Genomic DNA, 12,253 nt, shown 5'->3' on the forward strand with positions numbered 1-12,253 from the left:
CAGAAATGCAATCTTCTGAAACACTCTTCCATGACATGTACATGTTCTTCCTGCAAATTTTGACTTATGAGAGAGAGAGAGACTGTGCAGAATATGATATTAGTTCAAATGGTCAATTCAGAAACCATTTCCTTAGATGTGAAATGTTGGTGTCAAACCAACTTCAGTGTGGTGATAAAATGTAAAAGCTCAAGGTTTGAGAAAGTTGACAATAAAATAACTTACCAATAAATTTGAAGTTTGGTATTGGCAAGAATTGGTCTGTAAATTCGTAAGGTCAGTCTGGAGTTGGGGTATTGGCATAGGCTGTGGAATGCATGGCTGCTGCTGCTGCTGTTGTTGTTCGAGAATGTTTGTTGTGTTTGGTATTAGGGGGATGTTTAAAGGAGGAGCTGGTTGATAGAGTGGAATCCATTCTCCTGAAATAGACAAATAAAGAAAAAAAAAAATGAAAACCCCATCATGAGCCAAGACTTCAATCTAGTTTTAGTTTGTGTGAGTATGTGTGGAATATAAAAATCACAATAAAAAACAGGCAAGGGTTGGTGACAGGAAGTGCACCAGGCTGTAAAATTTCACCTCAAAATCAATTCTTGTCCAAGCCACACTAACATGGAAAATGGATGTTAAAAGAAATCAACAAATGAGTAATATATATATATTAGGCGCAGGAGTGGCTGTGTGGTAAGTAGCTTGTTTACCAGCCACATGGTTCCGGGTTCAGTCCCACTGCGTGGCACCTTGGGTAAGTGTCTTCTTCTATAGCCTCGGGCCGACCAAAACCTTGTGAGTGGATTTGGTAGGCGGAAACTGAAAGAAGCCCGTTGTATATATATATATATGTGTGTGTGTGTGTGTGTGTGTGTGTGTGTGTGCGTTTGTGTGTCTGTGTTTGTTCCCCTAGCGTTGCTTGACAACCGATGCTGGTGTGTTTATGTCCCCGTTACTTAGCGGTTCGGCAAAAGAGACCGATAGAATAAGTACAGGGCTTACAAAAGAATAAGTCCCGGGGTCGAGTTGCTCGATTAAAGGCGGTGCTCCAGCATGGCCGCAGTCAAATGACTGAAAAGAGTAAAAGAGTATATATATATACATATATATATATATTGTACAGAGGGCATTATTACACATAAATGCCACACGCTAAGAGGGACATAAGTCATTACTACCAAAATTTAACTAATCATACCTAATTAGGTATGATTAGTTACATTTTGGTAGTAATAACTTATGTCCCTCTTAGTGTGTGGCATTTATGTGTAATAATACCCTCTATACAATATAAATAAATATTTTCAAGTGAAAAAATTATTTTCGAATTTTTTCTCTTATGAGGTTTTTCACGCTAACTACCTGATAATTTCTTGTTAAGATCCCTTATTAAGATTTTATCCTTAATTGTTAAATATATATATATTTATTTAATCACAGATACACACAACATATATACTTAATGAATACTGAGATATTCGACTGTTGACAGTCCAACTCAGGTGAACTATTTGTTAAGGTATGTTATGCTTTGGTCTGTCTCTTCCACACACATGTGCATACACACATACACATGCATACACACACACTGGAATTAGATAGAAAGACAGAAAAAATCCAAAGAACTGACCTGTTTCAATGTCTTGGGTATAGTTGTCTGCGCGATATTGTTGTTCTAGTCGACGCTGTTCTTCTTGTAGTTTCAACTGAATATGTTCATATTGTTTTTGCTAAAACAAAAATAAGACAAACACAACTGTAACTTCTTGGAATGGTCACTGGAATTGTTGTTGTTGTTAAATGTGATTGCAACAACTTGATATTGGAATTGGAGTGCAAAGCATGTCAGTATTGAAAGTTTAATTTCTGAATTAATTAATATTTGAATAAATTTATGTAAATATGTCAGTGTTTAGAGGAAGAATGATGAGAAGCATTCACAGAAAGCAAAAAAAATAGATACATGGTTCTCTGTGTGGAAGCTGTCATTCTCTCTCTCTGTGACCAAGAAAGAGTAACAGGTCCCTGATGGAGTTTTATTAAAATTTGAAACTAGTCAGTTTGATCCCTTTTCTTGATCAGATAAAGAGAATGAAAAAAAAATACCGGTCGTTTAATCATAATATTTACTTTCCCTAAGTTTACTAGAAGCATATGTTTGCATGCTTACACACATGCAACATTTATAACCAAGTCACTACATTTACTCTGTCAACAATGAACCAGCATTATTTTCTCCTGATATTTAATTTCTTTTAAACATCAAAATGAAATTACAATTATTACACATCATAAATATATTTAACATATCTTAAAAACACAACCAACAAACAAGCTATTATGACTTGGCATTTTCTTCACTTATCTATCAGTCACATGATGTTCTCTCACTAAAATGTCCTCTTCTGAAGATGTAAGCTTCAGTGATGTCAGAAAGAGCCCAAGGGGTGATAAAACACAGCATTTGCTCCCTTTTATGATTAGAGTGAAAAACGATCACCAAAGGTCAAAGGAGTTTGAAATACACCTACCTTCTCACGCTCCTTTTGCAGGGCGATCTCTTGCTCCCGTTCAAGTTCTCTTCGCAGTGTGATGTCATAGACCTCTCTCTGGACTCCCAAATCAATATCTTGGAGATAGAGCACATCGATCAAATCAAGGTCCTACAAATAAATAAATATCAGCACGATTAGAAAGTGGGTTAGAAGTTGAATATTAATATATGTGTGTGTGTGTGTATGTATATATATATATATATATATATATATATACTGTTTTTTTTTATGTTAAATTATAATTGAAATAATTTCCATTAAACTGAAGGATTACTCAATACTTTTTGTAGAATACATATTTATTTTTTCACAAGAATAGTATTCACAATTATATTGTGAAAGAATGACTGACAGACAGTCAGACATACACATACATACATACATACATACAAACAAACAATGTACATTGCTGCAATATATATTTTGACTTCTAAAAGATGACTGGGATAAGATTTGAGTGCAGAAAATAGTGAGGGGGGGGACATAACTGAATGGCATAAGGGAATTGTGTTGGCACACTACAACTTACCCTAAAATGACAAATACAGGGAGAACACAAACATGATTACATTGGCAAATGTATATACTAAAACTAGGTCTGTAAAGATTGTGATGTGTGTGTGTGCATGCATGTGGTGGTGTTTAGTACCAAATTAGTCCTGATTAAACAAATTGATGAAAACATTCCAGCCATGACCATACAGTAATTTTTTTTAGACATAACATACACTTTTTCTGGACTATGTAATTCAATGCATACTTTTGGGGAGATTTGTTCGATGTAGTACATTGAGTGACTACAGAGAGGCCTGGTTGTGCGTATTAAAAAAAAACCCATATTGATCACATGCACTGTACAAAAGTTGCTTGTTATGAGTAGTGTTGTTGTGGTCACTTCTGTCAACAAGTTGTTTCTTTGCTTCATGCTTTTGAATATGTGTGAAATACAAGAAAAAATGGTTTAATTTGAATTTATGATCAAAAGTATAACCAGCCCTCTTATGAGTACCCTTCATTTATTGGACAATAAACTTTGCTTTCGAAGTCCTGTTGAGGCAGGTGAAATCAAAATTGCTGACGTGGCTGATGACTGTACTGCCTGATTGGCACCCTTGCCAGTGGAATGGTAATAGCACCATTCGAGTGTGATTGTTGCTAGAGTCGCTGACTGGCTCCTGTGCCGGTGGCATGTAAAAAGCACCATTCGAGTGTGATCATTGCCAGCGTAACCCTACTGGCACATGTGCTGATGGCACGTGAAAAACAACATTCGAGCGTGGTGGTTGCCAGTGCAGCTGGACTGGCTCCTGTACAGGTGGCATGTAAAAAGCACCATTTGAGTGTGGTCATTGCCAGTACCACCTGACTGGTTCTCATGCTAGTGGCATGTAAAAGCACCCACTACCCTCTTGGAGTGGTTGGCATTAGGAAGGGCATCCAGCTGTAGAAACTTTGCCAGATCAGATTGGAGCCTGGCGCAGCCTTGCCCTCAGTCAAACCGCCCAACCCATGCCAACATGGAGAGCGGACGTTAAATGACAATATATATATATATATACACACATACACAAATATATATGTGTGTGTAAATTTGTGTTTGCTCCCCACCATTGCTTGACAATCAGTGTTCTAGTAACCTAGGAGTTCAGCAAAAAAGACCAAGAGAATAAGTACAAGACTTAACAAAAGATAAATATTGGGGTCAATTTGTTCAACAAAACCTGTGGTTCTCAACCATATTTTGTCTATGGATCCCTTTGATTCGTATTTTACTCTACTGGACCCCCACATAATCATTCAATGTTTAAAAAAATCCAATCGTATTTTTATAATTAAATATTATTAGGATTTGTATTTTTAAAAAATTGTTGAAATATTTTATGTACTGTACAAGTATAACCAATTTGTTGCACATAAACGAAGCCTGGTGCAGCCATCTGGTTCGCCAGGCCTCAGTCAAATCGTCCAACCCATGCTAGCATGGAAAGCGGACGTTAAACGATGATGATGATGATGATGATATGATGAAATGTAAAAAACAAAACCTTATATGGACCCTGGATGGTCAATATGGACCCCAGTTGAGAACAACTGAACGAAACACTTCAAGGCAGTGCCCTAGTATAGCAGCAATCCCATGGTTGAAACAACTAAAAGGTATATACACGCAGACACATTCTTGAAGAGATCTGCCTGGTTTTCTTGATAATAGAAAGCACTTGACAAAGTCATTGGTTGCTACACTGACTGATTAGAAATTATCTCCCTTACTAATTAACAGCTGAGGAGCTGTTTTAACCCTTTAGCATTCAAACTGGCCATATTCTGCCAAATATTCTACTTATTCTATGTTCAAATCAGCCAGACCTGGCCTCTCACACCTATCCTACAATGCCATTCTAAAAATAAAAGGATCATATCATTGAAATCTCAAAGCTATGAGATAACGCATGATTAATTCGAAGCATGATAAATAAGCATCATATTTTATAGAGTAACCTGGATGTTGAAGGGTTAACCCTGGTTGAAGTCTACTGATGCTAGAGCAGAACATCTGGAAAAATATGCAAGTGTTCTATTTATTTGAATTAGGACAGGTATAGAAAAAAGTGTTATGTATACATCATCATCATCACCATCGGTGTTTTAATGTCAACTTTTCTATGCTTATAAAGGCCAAACAGAATTCACTGAGGCAGGCTTTCTATGCTGAGATACCCTTCCTATCACCAACCCTGACCCGTTTTCATAGAAGACTGGAAACAAAGAACATCAGTTATATTGCGTTCATTTACAACTATTGCATGATGACGACAAAAGGACACAAACGCATACCCGTATATATATATATATGCATATGTATTTTTGCCTCAGATGCCGTGCAGCAGGACTGAACCTAAAGCCACATGGTTCAGAGACAAATATCATAATCACAAAGCTATACTTACAACACAGGAGCATTCCTGCCTATGCACACACACAGGCCCCTCCCCAATATATCTGCCCGATCCTCTTCTAGTAAGGTTTACACAAAAGTACCCCTTCAATTTAACAATTGCTAATCACTCACTACTTCCAATTTCACTGTTGAACTCTTAACAGAAAGGGGAAAAGAGAGAAGAAGGGATTAAAAAAAAAAAAAAAATCTCCAGCTGCTAAAATATGTACAGAAACACATATGTGTGTGTGTGTGTGTGTTTAAGGCGGTGCTCCAGCATGGCTGCTGTCAAATGACTGAAACAAGTAGAAGAATAAAAGAATGCACTTGTACAGTCACAAACACACACGACCTTGGAAAGCTGGTGTAAAATTATGTAACCAACAAACCTATTGAGGATCAAAAACAATAAACTATAGCAATGGAGAAATAATTCAGAATTCAGAGACCAGTTGTTTAACAGGATTCACAGAGAACAGAAAACAATAAACACCACCGCCGCCACCCAATATTTTGGCCTCAGTTGTCAAAGCCTGGTTTCATGTCATCAAGGTCATAGTAAAACAAATTGTGTTGGAGATATTAAATTAAAAATGTGACTTGTATATTATGTAAGTGTAGAATGTGAAGGTGGGGTACCAGAACTAACTGAACTAGTACTGACTGATAAAAGAAACTGAGGAAGTTTAACTCTTTTGGTGCTAACCTGCCTGAAACTGCCATTAGTTCTACAATACAAATTCCCTAAATTAAAATAATCCTTCAAAATACTGTGTAAATTTGTACCCTAAACACTAGCTAAATAATCACAAAATGATTTTAATAACTTCTCTGTTATTAACAAAATTAATTGAAACAAGAGTAATGTATTTCAACAGAAGTAGAGTTAATGAGAAAAATGATGTGAAGAGAAGAGCAGTAGTGCCAACGTTTGTACTTGTTCAAGCAAGAACTCATCAGAAAACTAAGATGATGGGCAACGTGCAAAGGTTTGGTGTTTTGCAGGGAATGAAAATGTAAAAAAAAAAAAAGTCTTCAGGATTCAGTTTTGTGGCATGAAGAGCATTCCTGTGAATTCTACTGCAATTCATCATCATCATCATTTAACGTCCGCTTTCCATGCTAGCACGGGTTGGATGATTTGACCGAGGTCTGGCGAACCAGACTCCAATCTGATCTGGCAGAGTTTCTACAGCTGGATGCCCTTCCTAACGCCAACCACTCCGAGAGTGTAGTGGGTGCTTCTACGTACCAGTTTGGTGGTACTGGCAACGGCCACGCCCAAATGGTGCTTTTTATGTGCCACCTGCACAGGAGCCAGTCCAGTGGCACTGGCGACAACCTCACTCTTGGAATGATTGTATTTACTACCCTCAGAGGTGACAGAAAGCACTACAAAAGTTTGAAATTTTTTGAACAGCTCAAAGAACATGTTCTTGTAGAAATGCAAAATAGTCCAGGAGGTCTAGTCAGAAATGACTGAGTCAAGTAAGTATTTAAGGAAAATAATGAAATGCAGAAAAACTTAATGTTACCCCCCAAAAAATAGATTGGAAATAAACACAAATCTAAAGATTTTTTTTATTCATTGATATTGATTTGCTGCTTCTAGTTTAACAAAATTAGTGAGGTCTGACATTTTAATAAAAACGGGTTTTCTGTGAATGTAAAATCTGGACACAGAATAAATGGAGTGTGAATGGAGTCACATAAAACTTAAAGTTTGTGAATCCGGGCTTAACTTGAATAATGATAAGGAGAGGTTGGTGTACCATGAATAATGATGTGGTGGGAAGAAGTTTACTTGAATAATGATGACTGATGAAGGAGAGTATGTGGTAATGAGTTTTATCACTCCAGAGAATATTCTTTTTGCCATTAGGGCCAACATAGATACCAACATCTCATGTATGTATGTATGTGTGTGTGCGTGCGCATGTATATGTATGTGTGGACATGTAATATATGATACAGATGTATGGATGCAGCATGGCTGGATAATTGAGTTTGGACCACAATCATGAGGTCTCTGATTAAAAACCTCTGGTAACATGTTGGGCAAGTACAGACTTCCAGTGAAGGCACATGGCTCAATGGTTAGAGTGTCAGGCTTACAATCATGAGGGGGTAGTGAGTTCGATTCCTGGACTGGGCTGTGTGTTGTGTTCTTGAGCAAAACACTTTATTTCACATTGCTCCAGTTCACTCAGCTGTAGAAATGAGTTGTGAAATTACTGATTGGCCTTTGCCTTTCCCTTGGATAACATCGGTGGTGTGGATAGGGGAGGCTGGTATCCATGAGCGACTGTTGGTCTTCCATAAACAACCTTGCTCAGACTTGTGTCTTGTAGGGGAACTTTCTAGGTGCAATCCCATGGTCATTCTTGATAAAAGGGGGTTTTTACTCCAAATTCTGTTTTCCAGTAACCTCAAAGTAAAATTAGGTAGATTGAAACTGTGTGTGTGTGTACAAGAGGAGGGAGGTCTCTGCCAGATGGACAGGTTATTCAAATATCCATCCTTGTAACACTATATTAATGATTCTACCAGAGGGTGACATTAAGGGTACACAAGAGTATTCTACATACATTATACGTGTAATGGGTGCTTTTACGTGCCAATGGCATGGGTGTCATTTGTGTGACACCGATATCTGCCGTGACTGCAATTTAACTTGGCTTGATAGGTCTTCTCAAGCATGACATAATGCCAAAGGTCTTGGTCATTGCTTCCATGAGGCCCAACACTCGAAAGAAGCTTTTTATGTGCCACTGGCAAGGGTGCCAGTTATGTGACACCAGCATCAGCCACAGCTACAGTTTCACTTAGCTTGACGGGTCTTCTCAAGCACAGTATATCGCCAAAGGTCTCAGTCACTAGTCATTGCCTGTGAGATCCAAAGTTTGAAGATCATGCCTCACCACTTTGTCCCAGGTCTTCTTGGGTTCACCTTTACCACAGGTTCCCTTGACAGAGATCAGCACTTCTTTATGCAGCTGTCTTCGTCCATACGCATCACATGACCATACCAGTCCAGTCATCTCTCTTGCACACCACATCTGATGCCCAACTTTTCTCTCAAGATGCTTACACTCTGTCGAACATGCACACTGACATTGCACATCCAGCGAAGCATACTGGCTTCGTTTCTTTCAAGCCTACGCATGTCCTCAGCTGTTCGTGCACAAGCATCATACAACCTGCCTTTCACTCTGAAGAAGAGGCTCTTTGTTGCCAATAGAGATAGGAGCTCTCTGAACTTTGCCCAGCCTATTCTTATTCTCACAACTTTGCTCTTGGAACATCTACCTCTGCCACTAACTTGGTCACCTAGGTAACAGAAGCTATCTACTACATCTAGCTTACCCACAGGCAGTCGATGGAGTCTATTTTCAGTACATATTACTTAGGAAATAATTGAAGATGACCCAAAAGTGACAGGCTGAGGAGAGAAGAGACAAGATGAACTGGGATAAGAACATCGCAGAGGAAGAAGTAATAGGATACAGGCAGGCATACACATTTCCATGCTTGCATGGGTTAGATGGAATTTGTTGAGGCAAATTTTCTAAGGCCAAGATACTTTTTCCCATCAGTAACTCATTTGCTTTCATGCCTGAACAGGAAGAAGCTGATGCAAATGTGATGATTTTATATATATATATATAAGGGTGCAGTGATTAAACTGCCGTCTACATTATGCAAAAATTAAAATAACACTGACATCTCGTTTTAACAGATATATTTACTGAAATTACATAAAAATATCTTTAAATACTAAAGAGTAAATTTATTCAATAAAATTGCCATTGGCTTTAACCGCAGCCTCCAGATGACTTCAGAATCTCCTGCAATTCTTCTGGATGGTCCCCTTGTTTAAGTTGGTGAATGCTGCCATAATCCTTGCCCTCACTTCATCTTTGGTGTTACAAGGAGTTTTGTTGGTTTCTTGCTCAACTGCGCCCCACACATAATAATCAAGAGGGTTGCAGTCTGGAGAGTTAGGTAGCCAGATGTTAGGGGTGAGGTGGTTGCAGAAATTGTCTGACAGCCACGACTGGGTTCTCCTGCTTGTGTGGCAAGGTGCAGAGTCCTGTTGCCAGACTTGTCTTCTGGCAGCCATCCTCTTTGGCAGCACTACCTCCTCCTGGCACATACCCTGTGTGGCACCTTGGGCGAGTATCTTCTGATATAGAACCTGGGCGCAATGCTTTGAGAGTAGATTTGGCAGATAGAATCTGAAAAGAAGACTTTGTGTGTGTGAATGCTGGGGCAAGTTATCTGCAATGTTATTCATTTTCAATATTCTGCAAAAAACATAATTGCCCATGGGAAATATTATCTTGTATAGAAAGAGGTGAGGGATGGCAACAGGAAGTCTATCTGGCCTTAGAAGATCTGCCACAATAAACTTTGTTCAGCAAGCATGGGAAAATTGACATGAAAATGAGATAGATAGTTTTGGTTGGTTCAGTGACCTGTTGTATGTAGATAGATACTTAAAAAGCATCTGGTACACTCTATAAGGTGGTTGGCATTAGGAGGGGCATCCAGCTATAGAATTCAAGCCAAAACAGACTGTGGCGCCTGGACTGGCTCCTGGCCTTGCCAGTTCCTGTCAAGTTGTCCAACCCAGGCCAGCATGAAAAACTGACGTCAAATGTTGATGATGTTATATTGAAAACACAAACTATTTCCCAGTAATATTTTTATAAAGATAGTTTTTCATTTTGTTGTATGGGTTCATGTAGTTTATTTATAGCAGTAAATTTTCCAAATCTTCACATTCTCCCCTTCTGGATGAAGTGATGTTGCTGCCTCAAGGCTTATATGATTAGTATAGATAGAACCAACAGAATTTCAAGTTTTGATTAATGTCATCAGTACACATCTTATAAACAGATGCATGTGTATTTCTCCATGCTTGCATGTGTTACATTTTCTTCGACTAGATGCCCTTCCTGCACTCAAACCTGGAACTTCGTGGTTATAAAGTTTTTAGCCATTCAGCCATAAGGTGCCTATATAGATGCTGTGTGTGTGTGTGTATATATATATATATATATATACACACACACACACATATAATGCCGGTGAACCTACTACACTTCTTGTGCATTCAGTTTACACAAATACACTTTATAGAATTCCTACCAAATGTTTTTCTATAGCTATCTTCCCCGATGACAGCAAGGTCTTCTTGTCCTTTCTATTTACTAATACTTTAGTCATTGCTAAATTCAGTTTGAGGCTTCTTGGTTTTGTTTCCATACTCGGAGTTTCTTTTCTAATTCTCTAACTGATTCAGCTATAAGAACTAGGTTATCAGTAATGGGGAGTTCCCCACAAGCAGCCTGTCTTAAACTTCTGTTTTAGCTTGGAAGACTATAATGAACAGCAGTGGTCAGCGGATCAAGCCCTGACGGACTTCTAACCAAATATACTGCTGATTCACACCTTACAAACTGTTCCACTGTAACCACCAAATCACAGAGCAGGGAACAAATTCCTCCTGGCAACAGAATTCTCCTTTCAGCTGCCTCACTAGGAGGATGACATTAGTAGTACTTCTTCCTGGCAGAGAACCAAACTGCATTGCAGCTATGTTGATTCTGTTTCTAATCAAGTCTGCTATAGCTCTTTCATAAACTTTCAAAACCCGATAGAGCCAGTTTAATATCTCTGTACTTTCCATTTTCTGGCATATCTCATTTGCCCTTGTAGAAGTTTACAACAATTCTACTATACCTGTTGTTGTGTATGACACCTTTTTACACTTACCTGAATTACTATACAAGTGACTGGCCCATATCCAACTCCATAAGACATTTTAAGAATTTCAGTGGTAATTTCTTATGAACACAGTGCCTCTATAGCATTAATACCTTTAATCTTTCTCTATCCACATTCTGATGGCTGTCTATCTGACAAAACTGGGGGTTACCATTCATGCTAATACCTACTGCAGTCAACTAAATGGTCGGTCTCTATACTGAATCTACTTGGGGTATATTATATCATATATATATATATATATATATATATATATATATACATATATACATACACACACACCTACCCACTCATACATATAATCATTACAGTCAGTTTTTTCCCCCTACAGCAGGAGCTGAAAACTTATGACAGCATTCTATGGATGGATACCTTTCCTGACATCAACCCTTACTTATATGTATACTTGTATGTAGACATAAATGTGTGTGTGTATATATATATATATGTATACACACATGCATACACAAACATATATCTTTATATATGTATGTGTGTGTGTGTCTATGCCACTTTATCTTGACATTAAGCAATAATTGTAACTGCCAGACAAGCAGTGCCCTTTGTTTCAAATCTTCTATGGAAGCATGTCCAGTCAATGGGGAAATATTACCTTGCTTGGAAACCGGTGAGAGTTGGCAACAGGAAGGGCATCCAGCAGTAGAAAATCTGACTCATCGAATTCCATAAGGATGATGCAAGCATGAAAAAGTGGATGTTAGAACATTGATACATACGTATGTGTGTGTGCATATATATATATATATATATATATATATATATACACAGACATCCATACATACATATATCCATGAGCTCTCTTTTATTCTGTATACATGCGAGTGTATGCATATATTCTTTTATACATTTCAGCCTTCAGGCCGTGGCCATACTGGAGGCCTGACTTATTATATATATATATATATATATATCATATATATATATAATCAGTTTTAATGTTCATTTTCCATTCTTG

The 12,253-nt window shown here is 38.0% G+C and overlaps 1 protein-coding gene across 2 annotated transcripts in view; it reads right to left on the reverse strand.

The window, feature by feature from the left end:
• LOC115220803 (nuclear factor erythroid 2-related factor 2) overlaps positions 1 to 12,253 on the reverse strand; it is a 60,034-nt gene that overhangs the window by 6,615 nt on the left and 41,166 nt on the right. For both annotated transcript variants that reach the window (XM_029790959.2, XM_029790958.2), the window contains exons 2-4: positions 2,523 to 2,654; positions 1,622 to 1,721; positions 226 to 419 (exon numbers count right to left, since the gene is read on the reverse strand). In XM_029790959.2, coding sequence (XP_029646819.1) covers positions 226 to 419; positions 1,622 to 1,721; positions 2,523 to 2,654 — 426 coding nt within the window. The remainder of the gene's footprint in view (positions 1 to 225; positions 420 to 1,621; positions 1,722 to 2,522; positions 2,655 to 12,253) is intronic.

This window comes from Octopus sinensis, linkage group LG17 (genome assembly GCF_006345805.1).
Source record: "Octopus sinensis linkage group LG17, ASM634580v1, whole genome shotgun sequence".
NCBI lineage: Eukaryota > Metazoa > Mollusca > Cephalopoda > Octopoda > Octopodidae > Octopus > Octopus sinensis.